Source organism: Falco biarmicus, chromosome 11 (assembly GCF_023638135.1).
Source record: "Falco biarmicus isolate bFalBia1 chromosome 11, bFalBia1.pri, whole genome shotgun sequence".
NCBI classification, from domain to species: domain Eukaryota; kingdom Metazoa; phylum Chordata; class Aves; order Falconiformes; family Falconidae; genus Falco; species Falco biarmicus.
In genome coordinates this window covers 24,077,805-24,100,838 of record NC_079298.1, presented here as the reverse complement: position 1 = coordinate 24,100,838, position 23,034 = coordinate 24,077,805, and the positions used below count along the sequence as shown (strand labels likewise).

The following is a 23,034-nucleotide window of genomic DNA, read 5'->3' as shown; positions in this document are numbered from 1 at the left end:
GTATTCAGTACTTATTGACTTGTGTTTATTCTTGGAACCTGGAACTTGGATATTATATAACTTCCGTAGTATAGGTCATCCCTGAATAGTTTCATGTGCAAGGGTTTATCAGTTGAGTGTTACAGCTAGACTGTTTTACCAAATTAAGAAACTTGTTATCTGAAGTGTCATCTAATTGGAAAAAATAGAAAACTTTCAATAGGTAGAAGCTGCAGGATTGTCAGATTCTTTATGGAGTGCTGAGGTGTGTTCACATGAAGTGATCGCTGGCAAACTGATCTGCTTTCATCTAGCTCAGTGACCTCAAAAAGCCTTAATCGGCTTAGGTCTTCAGCTGGTATTTCATTTAAAGACAGCTTCAGCAAATACTGTTCAGAGTGGAAGGAAATCGAAATACCCCTCTTACAAGATAGATGTAAACCTTTTGGTTTTGTTTTTATAAGAGAAAAATTAAAAGATAAAGCAGGAGCATAAGGCAGTACTGTCTTTGAGGCACTTCCATCTTATTTTTGGCTTATTCACTGTGACTTGGTGACGCTGAGTCCCTTGAAGATCTTGTGCTTTTTTTTCCTCACTTCCATTTAAGAAAACTGTTAAAACCATTTTAAATTATTATAAATACCAGTTTCCTATTGTGAAACTATTAGATTTCTACCTCAAACTACTTTGTATTGACTTTATGTTAAAGAGAAAAAATAATTTGTATTACTGTGTTCAGTCTCTAGATACGACATGAATTTTGGAGCTAGATTTTTAGTTTGTGGCTTTTGGGTTTTTTTTCTTTATTGGCAAATGCTGAGGAAACAAACTGTTTTATTGACAGTGTTAAGAGGTTTGGTGAAAGGGAAAGTGTTATCCAGTATTGAGGTCAGCTACAGTAACTGAAATCGGACATGGGATTTGAGCTCTATAATGCTGGCTCAGGTTCGTACTACATCTGTATCTCATAGAAATAGTCACATTTTTCTCTACTTTGAAAGTAAATAGAGTATTATCAGGTAATAGTTGGTAAAGCACTGTTTGAAAATCAAGGTGATTATGCATTTGGCCATAAAAGACTGGAAGAATACTGTAATGGAAACGTGATCAGCAACACAAATCAGAGCACCCACACTGTTAAACTGTGCAGGAGATGTCTGTGTGTGCTCTCTTCTATTATTCTGATACGAAATGAGGTTGGCTTTCTCTTCTATGCTTTTTTAAAACACAGACTTCCAACATGAACAAAAAGGAAATCCAAATAGCTTGGTTTCCACCAGTGAAAACGCTTCAGTGTTTCTGTATATGCATAAGTAGTCCCACTGGGTTAAAAAATCACTGCTGTCTTAAATGTAAGCACATACATAGTTTTCTGTAGGATAGGATGCTGACTTTGTACAGTGGACAAAGGAGAAGGATAAGTTTAATAGGAGGAATGTCTAGAATTAAAATTAATTTAAAATTGTATGTTTCTGCGAGGTTAACAAAGGTACTTTTCTTCATAGTGCTCTTCCTCATAACTGTTAGTACATGTATTTGGTTTGGCCTGTTCAGAATCTATTGCGATTTATGCAAGCTAAAATTATTAATTATTGCTTTAAAAGTTTTGAAATAGAACTGTTATTGGTAGAAAGAAAATGCATGCTGGTGGATCTAGCACTATATAATTGACTTAAGTCAATGTGGTATGAGAACAGCTGTATTTCTAACAGGATTTTCGTATAGGTTAGTACTAGTTCTGACAGTATTCAAAGTTTTTATCTATGGTCTGGAAATTTATACAGAATCAGTAGGAGAATGGGTTGACACAAAGAATGGTGAAATTGAACTAGCTGTTCTGGATTAGTTTTTAATTATTTAGTGTTCTCCAGGAGTTGCATTAATCCAGAAGAATTCAGAAAGTAAGGTTAAACTTGTTTTTTAAATATTTATTAAGTTTCTCAATGATTTGGCATGACTTCTGACTGATTGGGGGAAAAAAAACCCAAAAAACTTGTTAACTGCTTCAGCCTGGAGGAAGGCATCTAGGTTGCTGGGGGAGATGGGGCAGGCAGGCGGAGATTTGTTTTGCTTCTGCTTTTAACAAAGAAAGAATCAAAATACTTAGTGACTTAAAATACCTTAGACAACTCCATCTAAACAAAGGGATGTTTTACTTGAGTAATTTATTTAAAACATTCTGGAAATCAGGCATGATAAACTCTTTATTTTTTACCTTTTGAGTATTTCAAGGCCTTTCTAGACATGTAATTGGCAGTAAAATTGACGGTAGGCATCTGTCCTCTCTAATGCTTCTGCAAAATGACTAAACTCTAAAGGAATACTAACACTTCTCTGGAATCATATGAAATCAACTATTTGATAGGAAGATTGAATAAAAAAAATAACACTTCATAAGTATGCTGTGACTTTGCTTCATAATACTTTTTTAATGTGTTGTTGTAATATTTAAAACAGCTCTGTAAAGTGCACTTTATTGCTTGCTGCGTGTTCTGAAACTAGTAACCTGGGTTTCTTCTCCTAACACTGAGTCCACAAGCCCTTGCTTTACCTGTACTTCAGATATCACTCTACTGTATCAATGAATCCAGCATGCAGAGTCCTTACGGATTGTACTTAAAACTTCTGCCAGATTAATTTCTTCTTACACCTAAAATTTGATAACTGTAGATAGCTGAGCTTAAATTTGTGGAGCATAAAACAGTAAAGTTTCGGAAAGGGGGTTGCATCTGGAATTGATATAATAGACCAGAAACTAGAAAAGACAAAAAAATATTCCTGGACTTAATCTGGAAAGGATTGGGAGTACTGAAATAAAAATGGCTATGGCTTTAAGGAAAAAGCGTAGATTTTGTTCCATTTTCTTGTTTTTCAAATTAGAATAGAAAGAGCTTTTATGATATGCTTGGGTTTCCTTACCAGAAGATACTTGAGGGGCAAAGGGAGAGAAAGAGAGAGGTTATGGCAAGATACAATATGCTCAGTATTTGCCATGGTTCACCAATCATGCTTGCACTTGAAGCATTAGGTGATATTAAGTCACTGCTTCCAGGTGTTACTGCACTACTGTGCTGTCATTCATATCTGCTGTTTGTTTATGGTTTCATTACACTGTCATGTTCTGCCACAAAAGACAGATGAGGGGGTGAGTTTTTCAGATGTCAATTGTGTTGTGTTTGTTTAAAAAAACACTAGAATACCACTGTTCTTTGGGTTTCTGGAAATTTGGGATTAGGTTTAAACAGGTTTTTATTTGTTCATTCCAAAAACTTTGCCTATTTGGAATTTTCCTGGCTTTCAGTCCTATTATTTCACTGTGTGAAACAGCAGAGCTCTTTTCTCCAGTCATAGCACATCTACTTTAATTGTTAGGTGCACAGCAACAGGAGTGAGATGTTTGAGGTATGGATGATGTAGGCAATAGATGTTGGCTACCAGCACCCATGTGCACTTGACTGGTGATAGCTGTCGGTGGGAACTGTAGCTAAGAATACTGTACACCTGGAATTGTGATAGGTTAATCTTATAAATCTAGGTCAAGTTCAGTGTCCTTCCTCCCTGTTTCCTTTCCCTTCCGTCTCTTGTTCTCGTAGCTCTTCTTAACGGATTAGAGATTATGTGGCTTTTTCCCTCAGTATTTTTTTTATGTACTGCAGTATCAGATGCCTTATCAGTTGAAGTAGTTACATGCATACAGATAAACATCTAAATCCTTGTTATAGCAAAATAACATGTAACACAGAATGTCTGCTACAATCATATCTTCCATTCATACTTCTCTAAATACTTCATTTTGTGGTTTTAATTGTTTTAGGTTTTGTTGTTTCTGTCAGCCCCTTCAGAAAACTTACAGCTTCTAAAGATTTTATGCTATGTATACATTCCCATTAGGGCCTTAAGATTTTGCTTGGACGATTTTTTGTTTGCTAAAATGCTTTTGTGCTAAAATGATACCCAACTTTCCCCTGTCAAAAATATACTGTCTATAAAGCTTTATATTTTACAGCTTTGATATGTTCTGCTTATCTAATGTAATGAAAATACATTATGGCTTTTCATTTTAGAAAACTTCTTTGTTATATTTGGATATTGAAGGTTTATTAACACTTTAAAGTTACCATTCTAAAACATTGTAGCTAAGTATTTTTTAATAATCTAATAATTTGAAAGCTTTTCTAGAGTAGCCTGCATCTAATATGACACTACCAAGACTGTAGCTTTTAGTTTTCTTAAATACATTTTCCATGAACAATGCTTGCTCAAAACTGCTATACTTACTCTGCTCTTAAAGAATGGGTGAGAATATTCTTCTCTTAAGTACTTGGGACTGAAGAAGCATATTAATATAACAAATTTCATACTACTTCAAGCAAGTAGACTATCAAAAAAGGAAAGTTTTCAATGAAAGATTGAAATTTTGAATCAATTCTGATGTAAAGATGTATCTGGCTGAAACCTAAAATTTTGCTATTCTGATAAATTACAGTTCTTAGCACTCTGGATAAGATAGAGCAAAACCATAAAAGATTTCCTTAATCGGTGATTATGAAATTATCTTCCCAGGCAGGGTTTTGTTAAAATGCAAACTGGTCTGAAGCACACTTCGAAAAGTACTTTTTCATTTTTCCACAGTGCATTTGCTGCTGTTATTTTTTGGCGGTATTACTTGGTTTTTATGTTGGTGCCTCTTACCGCTTGAATGTGTTTTGCTTTGGGGTATCCTATCATTTTTAAAGAGAAATTCTTGTTTTCAGAGTGGCAGAACTAAGGTCAAGTAATTTAAAATCTAATTATATCTAGATAACTTTGAATCACATCCGCAGTCAGGCATCAAAATGAGAGCCTGTAAATGAAATCCAAACTAGTAGTCTATTTGCCTTTTCACTGTTAGACAGTGTAATGCTGTTAAGACTCGAATAATGGTTAAAGCAGGTTTTACTTTAATTGCTACAATCCTTACACAACTGAGAGAGGATGCAAAGCTTCCTGTTCCAGGACAGCATAAATAATTTGGTAAATGGCATGTAGTTAGCTGATGTAAAATACGCACATAAAATGATGTGCAGTATCGGACTGCATTGACACTAAACTACATCTGTGGTAAGGGAGTGCTTTAGCATGAACAAGCTTCTAAAAAAAATGTTGTCTTTGAACTTTAATTCAGAGTTCTCAGAGGGGACTGAATAACTTGAATATTCTGTTGTGCTGGCTTTCCCTGAATTCTTAAAATAATTCTGTCTATATTAAATTAATTTGTATTGAATCTATAGGGATGCTTCATTTGGGAACTGCACGTACAATCTTACGATCTTGGACTGTTTACAGGGAATAAATAAGGTAATAACACTTTTCCTTAGCAAAACAGATTTAAGTTGACTTTTAAAACATGAAGGAAAATACTGTTAAAATGCAGTAGTATACTGTCATGAAGCCTAATTTACTAAGGACTATGTTTGAGTCCTGACAATCCGAGGTTACACTTTTACCTGGGTGGCCTGGCCTTCGACAGCTGTCTGAACTTTGTGTTATGAATCAGAATGTGCAAGTGCACTGGGCCTGGCTGGGGGTAGTTCTTAACAGTGCGTTAGATCTGCTAACAGGTCATTTATAACCATTGGTAAAAGGGAGTAACATAAGTTGATAAAGTCAAGTGAGACAGACATCTAGGTATACTGTGACTTTATCTGAGCAGTTTTTTGCATGTATTTGGTCCCATCTTTCCCCCCAAACATATGATGCAGTGTTTGGCACTAATATTTTCAGAATTGTTTAAAACAAATTAAAACTGCTATGTCTTACTAGTGTTTTGATGTGTCATTTCTGCAGTCCTGGGGAATATTAAGGTCCAATATTGCTTTTTAAAAAATGTTACATGACATCTTGCTGGCAAACTTGTGTTGTAGTATGTACTTCATATTATAAGCAAAGATTAAATTTTGCTCATTTGCCAGTGATCTTGATGAAGGGAGAAGGCTATATGAACAGTTCTGTATAGATACTTTATAGGCTATTTGCAATTCTTAAAAGTATGGCAAAACAACTGTTACTTAAAAATTGAAAAAAGAGAGATCAAGCTTAATATTTTTAGTTCTGAGGAGGTGGGAAAGGAGCTGTCAGTTAACAGCAAGACTCTAATTTGTATGGCATTCTACGGATCCTGAAGCTCTCTGAAGCAGTCAGTGCAGTCACTGTAATTTATCTGCAACAAACACGTCAGAAGGACTTTGAGAATCTGTTTTTCCTCCTTTGTTCCCATAAAATTTATTACTGAATCTTTGTCCAGTTCACCTACAGGGTTGAAAACACTTTGAGCAGAAAATCTAAACTACAGTCTTAGTCTACGTAGATTAATTTGGTGTTTGCATCCATATATATGTATCATATACATATAATTCAGGGGGCCTACAAATCCTGGAGTGTAGCCAGCCAACAATGCTTGATGAAATGCATTTTTCAAAATCAGCTGTTCAGGCAAACATCTTGGTATCTTAGGTTTCATGACAGGTCCAATCATTGAGCTTATGTTGCCTACGAAAAAAGCTATTTTTAATTTGTCTTAAAGAAGGTGCTCTATATGTAGCAAATAATGGCAGACCGATGACTATTGTATTTAAATCATAGATTGTGGTGTTTTTTCTATCAAACTTTAATCCCAAAATGTCATGTAATATCTGTACTTTTCAGAATGCAGTAGCATCAGTGTAAGTATATGCTGCAGAACTGTCTTCCACCTATTCCTTGGAAGAAATTTGGTCTATAAATTCTTTATTCATAGAATTGTTTTTGATACAGTATTGTACATAAATCTTTAGTACAAAATTGGCATATTTAATAATAGTACAGTAAACAAATACAAAAATTGACTTATTTCAATCCTGTAATAAATACTGTCTAACATAGTCTAGTGAACTTCATTCTGTTAGTGGAATGTGTGTTAAAAGCAAATATGAGATACAGGTTATACACAGTGCTGTATTCTCTTTATGCTATTTTGCTTGGCCATTGTGGTACTAAAATTGGAGTAACATATTAAGTATAGAAAATCAGTAAACAGTTAATGTTCTATATTTTATGTCCATCTGCATGAAAATGTATTCAGCATAGAGATTCAGCATTGAGTGAATGTGTGACAAAAAGGGAATTGCTTTTTAATTCATTGTCTGCCTTACAGGAAAAAAGACATACATACTGGGGTGGGGAGAATCAGTTGTATCATTTAAGTGGTATGCAACAGCCTTATGTCCCATTGTAATGTCTTTGAAGGGGGGAGCAAATGAGCCTGACGTGCTTTAGTGACTTTGTTGGAGTTTTTGTTGTCTGTGTTGTTAATCTGTGCAAAATGTAATGTTGTCTTAATTATAGAGGCTTCAATAAGCCAAAACCACAAACATTTAGTGATTTAGTTTTGAGCCTCAAAACCAGTATTATAAAATGAGATTATATATCATATTTCAGTATAAACTGACACCTTGTTGCCTTTTAGGCCTTGCAGCATGGATTTTTTGACTTTAAGACATTTGATGTGGATGAATATGAACACTATGAGGTTTGTACATTTAATAATGAGTTGAATGTGTTTGATTTACCTAAAGTAAGTTAGAATATACAGTATCCCACGACTTAAAATGTACTGGAAACACATTTTAATTCAAGTAAAACCCAGTGTTCATATGTAAGATATGTACATCCAAACCTGTATGCTGTATGTGAAAAACACGCAGGATGAACATCTTCGCAATTTCAGCGTGTCACATAAATCTCCTGTTTTCTTGTAGCCTTTCTGGCTTCTGGGACCTCTCTCATGCTTCCCAACCTTCCCCCAGGATATGATCCAAGGTCTCCCAGCTGAACCTCAGAATCTGTGCTTGCTTTCAACACTTGAGCTGCTTCTTGAGATGCTGTTAGCCCCAAATATATAAATCTTTTATAGCCACATAGATGACTTTTTCTGAGCTTTTTTAGTAAGGATGCGTTATGTGGGGATTTCAGCGATGAAAATACATCCAAAATACTTCCCTAATGCAGTCCCAGAAACCTATGTATGTCATATGTCGTTCATTGTTCTCCCAGTTTTCTTACAACCTAAGAATAGATACTCTGAATGACTCTAGATGCTTCTAGGACCTTGTTCTGTGATATACGCACCTTTATCTGCTAGTAATGGATAGTTATCTCAAGCTATATGGCTCAGAGAACCTTTAAAGTATGCCCATACTGCACCTGTGAACTGGGCTGTGTACAGAGGAGATGGCAGCACAGAAGGTGTATATGCATCTGGTCCAGAATAGCTGCATCATCTTTGTCTACCATTTCTCATACTCAAAGGAAGGAAAAGGGTTTTTACTGGTCAGTGACAACCGTGTAGTTCTATTGGATCTTGTCTTTGGAACTCCCTTAAGTTCCTCCAGTTGCATTGGTTAAGGAGAGCAATATATAAACTAGAGGTGTACTAAACATTTGAATACATATTAAACTCTCTTCTCAGAGTTGTGTTACTTTATTGTAGCCAGTATTCTTTCCCCTAGTCCCTGTATTGCAATTCTCAGAACATTTGGAAATAATGAGAATAAATTTGCTTAGTTTGAAAAGGTCCATCTTAAAATTTATTATCCTAAGTTGAATATTTCTATTAAACAAGTTTCAGGGATAATCGCTTTTCTTAAATCTCTGTAACATTTGATAAATAATTGCCTTGTTTTATAAGCAAGGTGTGGATGACTACATCTCTGAAATACAGCTGTAGGAATTGCTTCATAAAGGTTCAAGAAAGAAGGTGAAGTCAGGAGAGGAATAAACAGTGGAAAAACTTAATTTACAACACCAATTATACAGTAGATGTTGGCTGCACTAGGCATGCTATAACATACAGCTATTCACAAAACTTCAAAGCATTTGTAGAAGGATTTCTGTACACTGTAATGTTCCATAATACTTAGATTGAGAAATTGGTATAGCCTGTGCTGAACTGCCAAAATTAAATGAACAGCAACTAAAATTTGAAGTAAGAAATTGCGGCACTTTTCCTTTCTATGTACAAAAGGAAAATGTTTTTTCAAAAACAAAAAGATGGTTGGGAATGTCTAGGATTCTGTACATACAGTAGGCATTAATCTGCCTGGAGAAAAGTATTAAAATAACTGACTAAAGCTATCCCATTATCTTGTTTAATGTTTAATGTTATTTTAGTTTGTGATAAGTATGCTGCCTGCTGTCTGAGTTTAAGCAGCAAGAACTTGGAATCATCTTTAATTTTTTGTTCATTTCTTGGCATGTCTTCTATTTTACTTGTTGTGGTCAGCGTTGTATGTTTACATATGTCTTCTGCTATATTTATAAAACTTCAAATGTTCCAGGTTTTTGCTGTGTTAGGTCTTCAAATGTGTAGTTACGTCGGGAGGAGTTGCATAAGACTTAAAGGGAGCAGGCAAAAGGAAATTGTTTCACCTTTACAGTTCTTTCATCTTATTGCATTACCAAGGCAGCTAATTCCCCTTTTGTTGGACCAGATGTAAAATACTCTTTAATAATAATGTTTGCATGTAGTTTTGAGTATGTGTACACACATACACAAATATATTGGTTAAAATGTAACTTATTCACAATAACCCATGTAACGAAAAAGATTACTTAATTAAAACTGGTAATACAAATAGAAAAATACTTACTAAACAGGACTTCTTCCTTAAAGGGGGTAGAAGGGCTACAATGTTGAGATTGCAGTCTGTGATATAAACAAGGGGGGGGGGCTGACTTGCCAAGATGGGTTCACTAGTCTTACACAACCTTGTTAACTTACAGGACTTTTCACTGTGTGAGGACGTTGGGAGCAAGCCTAATGGGCTTAGCTAAGCAAACAGTTGGTGAATTGATTGCAGTAATGTCCATTATCAGAACCTTTCACTCATTAGGATGTTTTGATGAGCTGGGAGCTAAAAACACAAGCTTAATAATGCAGTTGAACAGAGTGCCATGTCCTTAAGAGTCATGCTGAGAATAACTGCATTGCCAAATGAGGAATGAGCACTCTTCAATGAAAAAACATGAAGGCAGTCTTGAACTTTAGTTCTGCATTTCCAAAGAAGCTTCCAATTTTGGCACTGACAGAACTTGCAGAGCTTTTTTGAAGTTTTGATTTAAAAGTGAGCAAGAAATGCAAAATGTCAGTTTGAGATTTTGGGGGTTTTTTAATCTATGTTTTTTACTTGATTTATACTTTCCTTCTATGATTACTGGCTCATCAGAACTTATGCTAGCATGTAAATTTCAGTTTCTACAGAGAAAGAATAATTGTTTTTGAAGGCTAATTGTTTTTTGTTTTCTGTGGGTTTTTTTTTTTTTTTTTTTAGCCAATGCCATACAGGGAAACAATTTCTATATTCTTTGATTAAAACCTCTAAGAATGTTGATGTTTGTCAGTATTGTTATAAGTAGGTGTCTGAAAACACTAAGCCCTCTGAGGGAGAAATATCTTAGAACTTTCTGCTTTTATTGGAAAACCTAAGCAAATTTTTTTTTTGCATTTCATTTTAAGGTATTTCTGAGAAGCGGCTTATGATTAGTTAGTGTCCCATATAGGTAAGCTAGATAATTACATTTGAAGTGTTTTGTTTTAATGCAGCAAGAACATAGTAAAAAGTAAAATAAAATTGAGTAATTTTTTTAACCTTGTATGTACAGATATTAAAATGCTTTTCTCTTTCTCTTCTGAAATTTTTATAGCGAGTGGAAAATGGTGATTTCAACTGGATTGTTCCAGGAAAATTTTTGGCATTTAGTGGACCACACCCAAAAAGCAAACTTGAAAATGGTACGGTGTATATCTCAATGCTGTTCTGTGATCTTATGTTTCCCAGCATATTAAATAGTCACAGGAAATGAGCAGAAGATAATAGAGATTAATAGATTACTTATTATCTTCAGAAATAATCATACAGTGACTTTTTATATACAATCATAGAACCTAATTTCAAAAGTTTGGAATTTCTTCTTTGCTAGAAGAATTCCAACTCTTCGAACAGTCAGTGACTTTCATTCAGTGATATAGTGCCTGAGAAATTCAGGCCCCTTAATTTTCTCCTGGAACCTGCCAATGTGATACGGTAAGTATGAGAACTAAAGGTGAGTTGTATAAAGCAAAGGAGACTGTATTAAGAGTTGTGTAACAAAGGCCAGGAAAGACTTTAAAAAGACGCTTGCATTTATTACTCAAGATTCTTGAGATAATGGGAAGAGCCTATATAATTCTAATGGAATAAAAAAGAGAAATTTACCCAGCAGAGGAAAAGTAGAGATTTGGTCCAGCTAAAAGGAAAATAATCAGTTTAAAAACTACAATCATATTTTTGCTGAATTTCACCTTATTCTTCGTGCCATGGTGCTTTATGTGAGCACGTTTTCTGAATGTCTGCCTCTTTCCTCCCCACTCTACCTTCTGCTCTCTCATGTTTCCTTTATGACTGGAACGCTGCTAATTTCATACTGTCTACTAAAGATTTAAACTAAATCCAGGGAGAAAATGTTTAGGTTGGTTTGGGTTTCTTCTGCAATCACTGTTACAGTCTTTTCCTGCAGAATTTTTCAAAAACTACTCAAATTGTTCTATGGAGTTTGGAGAACCTGTGGTTTATTTTTTATAAGTATATAACTGAAAATTAATAAACTAACACTAATGTTTAAAATTCCGTTATGAGGCTACAAATAAGCCTCACCCAGGTGAGTGTAAGTACATGTTACAAAGCTACATTTTTCTCATTGTGTTGTGACTAATTGCATTTACTAAGGCATATATAACTTGTGGAAATGACCTGTGTGTTGTGAAGAAGCTTTCAGGTTTTACCTGAACAGGAATAAAAATTCTGGAGATAAACCAGTGAATTTGGTCAATGACAGACCTTCTGATTTTTGTGGTGGCCATGTTATTCCTGTGTTGTCCTTATAAGACTTGATTGTTAATAGGAAAGAGTAAACTACATTTTGCATCCATCCATCGTATAGGCATGGGTGCACGCTCCCTCAAGCCCTTGGCAGCAGAGAACATCTGTTTGGTGAATGTGCCCTAAACAGTTGTGGTGTGGTTAGTTTTTGCCCTCCCCCCAACCCCCCACCCCCCCCCACCCCCACCCCCCCAAATTCTTCTAGAGGATCCTTTTGTATCTCAACTGAATCAAGGCATAATTTTTTTTTTTTTTGCCACAACAGAGCAAAAATATTTCTGGTACTGCAGTTTATCCTTTGACTGTTCCTTTTGTCCATAGTATAGATCACCAATCTATTTTCCTCATAAACACAGCGTTTCCTCTTAAAGAATGTTCTTTGAGCTGCAGCTTTATAGATAAACAGCTGTTCTGAAATGCTAAATTCATGTATGTGCCCAGCTTTATGTATAAAACCCTACCTCTAGAGAGGAACAGGCTAAACAGCAGACAGTTTAATTATAGTCATCTTTATAAGCATTTTGTGGAAATATTTTTTTTGTGGGACTTAACATGTTTATTCAGAATAAACAATTAGAGCTTTTTAAGTATTAGCATGTTTATCATTCAAAAAATGTTTAGGGGGCAGTTTTGCTTAGTAAGCCTTTGAACTTAATCTATGATTCTAAATGATTGTTGCTTCCTTTTTTATAGGTTATCCTCTTCATGCACCTGAAGCTTACTTTCCCTATTTCAAGAAACATAATGTTACATCAGTCATAAGACTAAACAAAAAAATTTATGATGCAAAACGCTTTACTGATGCTGGTTTTGAGCATTATGACCTGTTCTTCATAGACGGAAGCACACCAAGTGACAGCATAGTTCAGAGGTTCCTCAACATTTGTGAAAATGCTGAGGGTGCTATTGCTGTGCATTGTAAAGGTGGGTGCACTTATTTATTTCTCAGGTTAAAAGTCAAAGTAAGTATAAATCCATAGCATTTTATTCCAGAAATAAAGCATTTAAAAAACACTTTCTGATTGTGGAAGTAATACTGCTTCATGATAGTTCACTAAATATGTGACAACTATTTGTTACTTTCATGTGCATTATTAAGTTCTTTCAGCCTACTCTGCTATTTACAGTAACTGACAATCTGTTGTTCATTGTTCTGTTTCTTCTTAATATCACTTGAAGGCGTGAGTTTTAGTTGAAGGGAGATTTCTCTTTTGCATTATGCTTTCACAGCATTATGATAATTGGCTATGAAATGCAAAGGGCTGAAAGGTCTTCTTTGTGCTTTTGGACAGTTCTACATTTTTGTGTGGAGCGTGACTTCCACATTTCAAGTTAGTGTGAGTTATTGTGATGCCAGTATTTCAAACCAGCCTATTTCAGCAAATCAGCTAGAAAATACACAAAACATGCTTAGTCAAGAACGATTAACAAAGGCTTTGAAGGTTTTGGCTTGATTTATGTTTAGAGTTGTGTAAGGACATTGTGGAGACGAATGTCTTGCTGATCTGAGGCAAGAATAGTGCTATTCATAATTTTTCCTTGAACAATAAACATGCATATCAAAGATTAAGTTTTATTTGCTAACAAGTTGTTACTGTGACTAGGACTCAGAAATTCTGGCATTAATAAGCTGGACCTCTGCTAACTGACTAAATGAGCGCAGAAGCTATTGATTAGCATGAGTAGATGGTTATTCTCCAGGTTTAGTTGCGAAAGGAATACAATATACTTTTCTAGTGACTTACATACTTGCAAACTGAAGTATTTTTTGTCTTTTGTGTATTTAATAAGAAACCATCAATCTCATTCTTTTTAAGTTTTTTACATCCTTTTAAATAAGCATATTGAAGTTAAAGCAACAGTTAGCTCGGAGTTAACCTATTGTCTGTAGTTTTCTTGTACTCTGCAATGCAGAGTACAGCTTCTACACTAGAAACTGCTTGTCACCGAAGTGATAGAATGGTTTAATGCAAAGGATTGCTATGGAAAGTGTGTACGTTAACATGAACTTCGAGAAAATAACTGAAGTCTTAGTGATATATGCAGTTGGTAGATGTTACCTGCAGTTTTCAGAGACCATTTTCTTATTCAGATGTATACTTAGTGTAGTACAGCTCTTTGTTATCTATTTGCCTGTTGCATTCTAGTCTTCCAGTATATGGTTACAGAATCACAGTATTTGTGGACTTTTAGCTTTATCCTTTTACCTGAATCATCCTAACTTTCCAGAAAGTCATAGCAAGGTTTAGTTACTGGTTAAATGTAAAGAGCTTGTACTTGTGTATGGAATTGTCAGCAAGGATGTCTGGCTGCTTAGAGAGTTTCCATTTAGGTAGATGTTTGTGCATAAACAGTAGGCCACCATGAGAATGTAAACTGCAAATACTATATTTTCAGGAAAAGAAGGTTTAAATGGGGAGCCCTTTTACTAGTAGGTAAGACACGGCGCTAGAGAGAAATTAATTCTTACTCTATATTTAAGAGATTCGTCTGATAGTAAAAGCTATTTGTTCTGTCTCTACTCTCTCCTTGAAACCAGGATTAGTTTGTGACTTGAGGGGCGATGGGTTAAATTGTTTTAAGCTATTGATATATATAATTGTATGCTGGTCAACATCCATTGCTGTTTATACAGATGGCAGTGAATTGTTTTATAGATTGGTTTCACAACAAAACTGATTCAGAACGAAAAAGCCACTGGCTGACAAGACACATGCTGCTATCTGTGTTGTGTACCTGTAATTGCTTGTATTTGAACCTTGATTTGTACAGTATGTGTGTTGGCTTCTCAAAGGTACTTTGATGTTTGTTTTTTACTGGTTTTATAAATATGAAGTTTGTATTCATCTTGGTCACAGCTTTTTTGAAAATATCAGCCTTTTTTATTTAAGTTTGAAGTGGAATTATACTAGTGCCAAGGGTATTCACTGTTGCATGTTCACAGTTCTTAAATGCTGTTAACTTTCTATAAGTATGATACATTTTGTTCTTATATCTACAGCACTGAAATCCAATTATGTGATAAATTGGAATACTGAATCGAAAATTCTTCAAATAGTAAGGTGGTGAATGACATTGCGAAGAATACTTTAATTTGATGATTATGAAATACTAGTGACTTTGTGTGTGAATGTTGCTATTTGTGTTTCTGTAGCTGGCCTGGGGAGAACAGGAACACTGATTGCCTGTTACATAATGAAACACTACAAGTTCACACATGCTGAAGCCATTGCTTGGATAAGAATATGTCGACCAGGCTCTATTATAGGACCCCAGCAACACTTCTTGGAAGAGTACGTATACCTTCTTTGCTACTAAGAATCAACTGCTTCTCTACATCCTTATCCATCTTGCACTATTTATAGGACCTACTTTCTGTCTACTGACGTCGTATAATACTGCCTGTTGCAATACGTTTAAGGTTAGTCAACTTGAGATTGAAATCAAAGATAGTAGCAAAAGTCTTCTCTGGAGTTGCTATGCATTTCTTCCCCTTCAGAGGCAGAGGGTCTCAAAACTGTTCATGTTCTGGGGATTTAGGAATTAAAGACAAATGTGTTGAAAGCGTAAAGTCCAGATGTGGACAAAAGATCAACAATAAGTATTTATTAAAATATTAACATAGAAAGATAAGAATTTATGTATAGCCTACGATGACACTTAAAATGAATCTTAAAATAGTATAATACTTTTTTTCTTTCTTGTAACTAAAGATTAAATAAGTATCTGTTGGACAGCTTATGATCTGTCAGATTCCTAACATATAATGTATGAGGCATTTCTGATATGGAGTTAATAGTCGTTAGCAAAATGAATATGTGGTTTCAATAGAGCTCCTTCTCAAAATTGACTCTATAATTTGGCTTGAGAACACCTCGTGTACAGGTAATTTGAATGGGTGATTCAAGGTTTGATCCTGACTGGAAATGAATGACAGAATTGCACTGGCTTCAGTGATGTAGATGTTAGTGTCACAGTGGTTTTTACATTGTGCATTTACTATTATAGTGGTTGTGTTGATGTTTTTGAGTTGATAACCACGATGATATTTAGTTAAAGGCATTTTCAGTGTTATGAGAAACACTGAAAAAATCCACCACAAATTTGTCTCTTTTTGGAAAAAAAAAAATGCAAACAGCTCTGCTAGATACTACGTAAATGCAGTAAAACATTCATAGGATTTTCGAGGGAAAGGAGTATTACTGTAATAATTTTTAATATATATTATAATTTGCATTGTGCATTATAATATAATAAAAATATTATTTTATATATATTATAATAAGCATGAAAGGGGATTCCTATTTATTTTCCAGTGCAACTGAATGGATGCTCCTTTATTTGGGAGGTGGCCCACCATTATTCAAAACGCACAAACTTTTTGTTTCAAAAATTGCAAACTTTTAGAAACTGCAGGCGCTCGCTCAAGGCAGATTAAACTTCTCCACATCATGCTGATTCTTGGATGATGCACTTTTAAAAATAACTTCCACAATAAAGCAAAACTGAGAGAAAGCTTGTAGGCAGTGTGGTTAGTTAAGTGCTGTGTACTCGAAAGATAGGAAAACCAGGGCCCATGTCTCTTCTTCAGTGGTGTTTAAATACTTGGTTTGATTTTTTTGTAGATAGGCAAAGATCCTTCAGATTTTTTTTGTTTGTACCTGTATTATTCGTAGCTAAGAGCTGTAGTATGCTTCAGTAAGAATTTTCTGTTGTCCTAATGGCAATAAATAAGTTTTGAGAATCAGACAAAATTCAAGCAGTGTCATCAGTAGTGTCAAAACGGGATTGAGAAAGGAGGAGCTAACATCAGTTGCATCATCCTAATATAAAATATCTTACCCTTGGGCCTGCCAAGTTGCATCTGATTAAAAGGTACAACCTTGCAACTTTGATCTCCCAACCTTCATAGATGTCAAAACTTCCTCTCTTAGGTTCTTTGAGGTTTGATAAGGCATGTTAGAGTAGTGGGTTGGAGTTTGGTGGTTTTTGGTTTTTTGTTTTTCTTAGAGGTTCCCACCCAAGTATGTGTCTGATCAGTTTGTTTGAAAGATTTCAAAGGTATTTAAAGTCAAGCACTTTTTCTAGGCTATTTCTGTTAGGTAGAATAAGTGGTGTTTCCTCTTCCCCCACCCCTTCCTTCTCACTTCTCTTGATATTTTCTTGGGACATAGTGAAACTTTTCTGGTAGTGCTTGCATTTCCTATTAATTATTCAGCAAGTTTATGTAGTTGGCTCAGACTGCTCGGCTCTTAGGCTTTGCCAGAGCGTTTTGTTTTCAAACAAAGGAAAGTTTTCAGTGGAGACACTGAAAGAAGTCTTTTTGAAGACAAAGCAGGTGTGGAAACTCAGAATGGTATGACTCTGGGAGATAAGCTTAATCAGTATATTCTGATTTAATACTTCATTCTTTTTTCAGCATAGGAATTTAATTTTGTTACAATAATATGTAATAGGGTCTCAGTTCTTGAATGGAACTAACATGACCAATACCTACACAGCAAACTTCCTTATCAAGGAATAATGCAGTCTCATCCACAAAAGCCTGCCTAGCCATGCCTACTGTAGCAATTAATTATTCTTTTTTTACCACCTGTCTGAAGGATATAATCTTTTCTGAAAATTGATACTAGGTCCTGTTCAACTTTACTATGATCACTTCCACTCTGCAGGTCAGCTGTAGTTTTACTGCACAGTATCTGTATACACAAAACTCATGCTAATGAGTTGGAAAGTGCTGTATCATGGTTTATTCTACGCATTATGTATTTAAAAGCATAATTTTTTATGAATTTTTAACTTGTGTTTTAAAAGCCTTTAAAATACCTTTGCAAATTCCGTTTTAGTGAATCTCTTTTCCCAGTATGATTTTTAAAAATGAAGTTTTAGTACCTGTAATATTTCTGTGATGGCTACAGACTTGTTTGGTGATTTTGGGGTGGTTTTGTTGTTTTTTAACCATTGGAAATCTGGGGTATGTTTTGGTTTTTGGGGACGTTTTGGTGGTAGAAATTTGAATATCTTCTTTGTCCAGATGAAGATGTACAGGAGATTCAAGTGTTGGCAGTCTGTAAGAGTAGCATGTTTTCATACTGTTTTTTACGTGTATGCAAATCTGTTGATGTGATTTGATTTGTTTTTGTATCCTAAAGGAAGCAAGCGATGTTATGGCTGGAGGGAGATCTCATCCGATCAAAGCAGAAACGAGTAGTTGATGGAAACATTAACAGAGTTCTTTGTGGCTTGAATGACATGTCAATCAGTGACAGCATAAATAAAGTACAAGACTTGGATCAATACAGGGAGGTATGAGTTTGTTAAAAAATTTCAGACAAGCAGAGATGGATCTGATCTTTTAATAACTAGCTGTAGGTAACTTTTAATGGGGTTATTTGAGCCTTTTATTAGTACTAGATTGGTTTTTCACAGCTAACCTTTTTTTATAAGTCATAATTAGAACAAATTCCCACTTCTTTTAAAAAAAAAAAAGGCTTAGGTTATATCTAAAACTGTTACAGGTAATTTTGCAGACTTCAAAAGGTTTGTATTATTTCTGGTCATTCTTTCAGGCTTTCAGTTGTGTATTAGAGAATGGAAGAAAAAAATAAATCACTTTCCCTCCTGGAAATCTTACTTATTCCAAGTTTCTGGCTAATAATGAGTTAGTGTATAGATGTCCATCCTTTTATCATAGTGTTATGGATTACTAACGTGATGTGTAGCGTAAGGACCTTACCTGTGCTTCCAAAAATAATTGTATGGAGTATGAGCTAAAGTGAACATGCTTCTGTTTCTGTGCTAGTAAAAGTCTTAAACTGTAGTTTTCTACAGTATCTGTAAGAAGCAGTTTAGAGGAACTACACATTTGATGCCATCTTAGCTCTGTAATAACTAAAGAGCTTTTACATTGCTGACAGAATCCTTTACTCGGTCTAACAGACCAGGGATGTAGTGTGCACCTTCCTCAGATATTTGTTAGTATAAATTCGAGTCAGCATCTATCATGTGATCTGTGATAATCTGGAAGAGTGCCTTGAATGTGTTTGTGTAAAGGTACTATTTCCCTTTTGGAAGTGCAACTTTTTGGAATATGTAAAGTTAAATATCTAGATAAAATTGGAGAATATAACACTGTATAGAGATGATCTTGTATGTCTAATGAAAGAAGCTGGCACAGGGCCATATGGGCAGTCATGTTTTTGAATCTGAGCTACCACTACAACTTACTGCTTCCAGTATGCTAGGTAGCTTACTTGCAGGTAATTCAGCTACCCCTGTGCTGCGTAGCAGCTTACGTACAGATGCACAATATAAATGCAGTGCTGCTTTTTTCTGCTGTAACCCTCTCTGTAATACTTGTATTTCAGCTTTTTACAGTCACATTACAGGTGTTTAACTGAGTTTTTAAAACATAAAACTTATCTCTTTGGATATTTGATTATATTTCAAGATCTAATTATAATAACCCCTCTAGAAGCTCAAAACAAAGTAGTTCCCAGTCCCAAAAATGCATAAAGTCTAAGAATCAGAGGACAGAACAGCTACATGCAGTAACTGTTGGGCAGTAGAGAGAGTGAAAGAAAATTTATCAACGTTGAGGCGGAATGGTAGATAACGATGGCCTAACATATAAGCTACAATGAAATCTAGCTAAAATATTATTTTTTTCCAATAATGAATGCACACTTGGACTATCACATCATTTGATTAACTTCTGTTGTATTACTTCTGTCAGTCTTTTTTCTTGGTTAATGGCAGAAACTATTCCTCTGTGCAGAGCATTGAGGTCACTTAGGTGCAGTAGGAACTGCAGTAATACAAATAGTTCATTGAGGTCAAATGAAGCATAATTGGTATAAGTTGTTGTTTGGTTTTTTTATTTGGCAATTTAAAAAAATTGCAGATATTTTTGTTTAACTTTCATATTTCTCTGCTACCTAAGATACAGTCTCTAGTACTTGAGTCTTGGAAAACTCTGTTTTGAGATCACTCAGAAATTATAAATAGGCATGTAAACAGTGTTGGCATACACTAACTGTTTCTTAGTTTATACTATTTTCTAAAGCTGGAAGAAGTAGGATAAAACTCTGAAATCTGTTCATTCTGTATTCCTTATAAAATTATCATAGAGAAATTGTTTTCAAAACTATTTTCTAGAGGTCATGAGAACTTCTTAAGAAATCTAGTAATTTAGGAAAGTTGATTGTTAGTTCCTCTTGCAGGACACACATCTAAACTTCTTCCTCATCTTGTGCATATTGCAGAATTGTGTGTTACTGCTTCCCTTCTACATTGATGATGATAAAAATGGTAATGGAGGAAGGCATTAGAGTTTACATTCCATCAAAACAAACTTCTTTGAAGTAAATAAATACCCGTGTTAGACTCAAGTATCCTGATCTGACTTTGAGGTCAGATTCTGCAAAAAGCCTCTGAATGTGTTTTTGTACAGTGACACATTTAATTTACTAGAAATTCGCAAAGACAGAATAGTGCCCTGTGTATGCAGAAGGCTGTAGATGAGCCTTTTAAATCATAATCTTTGTGAAGGAGGCGTTCAGTACTTTGAAAATACACTACTCATAAGGATTTGATACATTTCCTTGCTTGCATACTTTGTGTTTCCCAGGATGATTTTGAAGACAAAGCAGGTGCAGAAACTCAGAATGGCATGACGCAGGGAGATAAGCTTAATGCCTTAAAAAGTCGGAGACGGCAGTGTTCTGCTACAACTGGAGCTCTGAGGTAATTAACGAATTCTGAGGTAATTTGCAATTCTATATTCGGTCCGTGCTATCACATCTTTATTTCAAGTACATGGCCTTGTTTAAGGCAGTGCTACTAGTTGTACCACCTTCTGTGGTGGAAATTTCTCTAGGTATATACCTATTAGTTTCAGATTTGGTTTATTAATTCCACCCCACCCCACCCCCACCCCCCCGCTTTGTTTCCATGTTCAGGGCACCTATATTTTGTGTAGCAGTGCAAGACAAAGTAAATACCACAAAACATTCAAATTTATACTTGCCTAGCATTATAAAACATACATCTCTAATAAAATACTATATAATTAACTTAGTTACCTTTCTGTAACTACTTTTCTGTACTCCTTGTATAAATGTTGAATTTTTCAGAACCAGTTAATTTACCTAACTGTAAATTAAAATTATGATTGACATTCTTAACCTTGGTCAGTCTTGTACTCTAAAGCCAGCATGAGACATGCAAGCATGCTTTGAGGGAGGGGAAGGGCTTTTTATCCTCTGATAAAGGTTGCTGCTTTTGTTTCTTTAGGCTGCAAGACATGAAACTGCACACGAGGTCAATATCACAACCTTTCAGGTATTAAAATTCTCAATGAATACCACTCAGATCTTAAATTTTCAGTGTTTGTTTCAGTGCGCATCAATTGATTAGCAATTTTAGACTTCTGGGAAGTGACAGATAAAGCCTTTTTATAAACACCTGCAAGAAACGGGGGAAAAAATCTAATGGGCAAAGGGTTTAGTTCTACTTCAGGGATACCTTGAATTCTTCTTAAGAAATAGTTAGCGCATACAAGTAGTTTCCTCAGTCACATTTTCTTGTATCTATATTGTTATGCAATGAAGGATGACTGCTTAACTCATAACCACTTTATTTCTGTAGAATTAATTACATGTCTCAAAAGCCTAAATTGACTACTTGTTGTCTGCATATCATAATTTTTGTCCTGTGTTTTTTAGTAGATGAATTAGAGTTGGTACTTTTTTTTTTTAGAAGATGTACCAGATAAATACTAGGTTTTACTACCTTTTCATACTTAAATGCAGGGTCCTCACTGTACACTTTACTACATGCTTTGCTCAGAACTTTCTGTGGCACCAATAAAGCCAACGGTTTCTTCTCATTTTCTAAATTTTATTTATGAACTGTATTAATTTCAAGTCAGTACTGACAGTGCCCCCCCCCCCCCCCCCCCCCCAAGAAAATAAATCATAGAGTGAAAACTGACTTAATTTAAGCGTTATAGGAGTGGCAGAATTGAGTCTTTCTTTTGGTAATCATTGCATCCAAAATACAACATATAATATAAAATATCTATCATAATAAAGCATTAATACTGAAAAGAACACATTCTCTTCAGTTTTGTGGCAACCTGTATTTTTGAGATTAATTAGTCAAGAAGTCTAACCTTGGAGATGTCTGCTTACCCTTTCTTGGTGTGGAATTAAAACTGTTTCTGCTCAATGTCGTTCCTTCTGTGCTTGTAGCTGGAGACTTGTATGCAAGGTCTTTCATCCTTTAAGAGATGATCATGATAATATCCTCTAGTCTTAAGGATGGAGAGAATTTCATACTACTGTGAAGCTATTCATTTATTGGTTATTAAGAAACCAATATGGACAGCTATAATGCTAACATTTTTGAGCAGTCCAGTGTACCATACTTACAGCTCAGTATCAAAATATGAAGAATTTGGTCACGAAGGGTCCCGCCCTAGAAAGAGCTGTATGTTCTGTGCAACTTTGTAAAAATGTTCTTGCTGCCATTTGGAAACGATGACGCTGTTCTCATGCAAGCTACAGTGGTTTGTTTTTCTACCTGTACTTGCTTTATAAGCACAGGAAGTATTCTTTCTGAACTGTATTTAAAATTTAAATCAAATTTGCAGTAAATTTGATAAACAATATGTGCTTAGCCTTCACAAATTATCAAGGTGAAAAGTAGCCTAAAACTGTATAATATGGTACTGCAGGGGAAAAACTTGAGTGTGGGATATTTTAAAGGTGGTTTTTTTAAAAGGTATTTGAAAACCAGCAAACTGTTGAGTTTTTGCAGTTGAGTTCTGTCAGACTTGAGAATTTCCACTTTTTAAAATACCAGTCTATGTATTGAAAGACTGTATGTGTTTGAGATGTGTATTTTAATTATAAAAATCTTGTTTTTCACTAAAACTCTGCACTCCTTTTAGACTGAATACTTCAGGTGGCACAGAAGGATCCATGTCTCCTCTGAAGGCCTCCAAAGTGATGGCAGTTAAGTCACCATCTGCAGAAAGAATAAGCAGAATTCCCACATCCTCAGGCTCTAACCTTAAAAGGTGGGGGTTTTTTTCTTCTCATTTTGATACAAATACTTA

General features: G+C 35.1%; 1 protein-coding gene across 4 annotated transcripts in view; it reads left to right on the top strand.

Annotated features, from left to right (window-relative positions):
* The window catches only part of CDC14A (cell division cycle 14A), a 67,072-nt gene that overhangs the window by 33,372 nt on the left and 10,666 nt on the right, over nt 1-23,034 (top strand). For 3 of the 4 annotated variants that reach the window (XM_056355313.1, XM_056355314.1, XM_056355311.1), the window contains exons 6-14: nt 5,250-5,316; nt 7,463-7,525; nt 10,699-10,786; nt 12,606-12,836; nt 15,067-15,205; nt 18,065-18,218; nt 20,542-20,657; nt 21,207-21,254; nt 22,867-22,995. In XM_056355313.1, coding sequence (XP_056211288.1) covers nt 5,250-5,316; nt 7,463-7,525; nt 10,699-10,786; nt 12,606-12,836; nt 15,067-15,205; nt 18,065-18,218; nt 20,542-20,657; nt 21,207-21,254; nt 22,867-22,995 — 1,035 coding nt within the window. The remainder of the gene's footprint in view (nt 1-5,249; nt 5,317-7,462; nt 7,526-10,698; nt 10,787-12,605; nt 12,837-15,066; nt 15,206-18,064; nt 18,219-20,541; nt 20,658-21,206; nt 21,255-22,866; nt 22,996-23,034) is intronic. The other variant, XM_056355312.1, reaches the window with a different exon arrangement.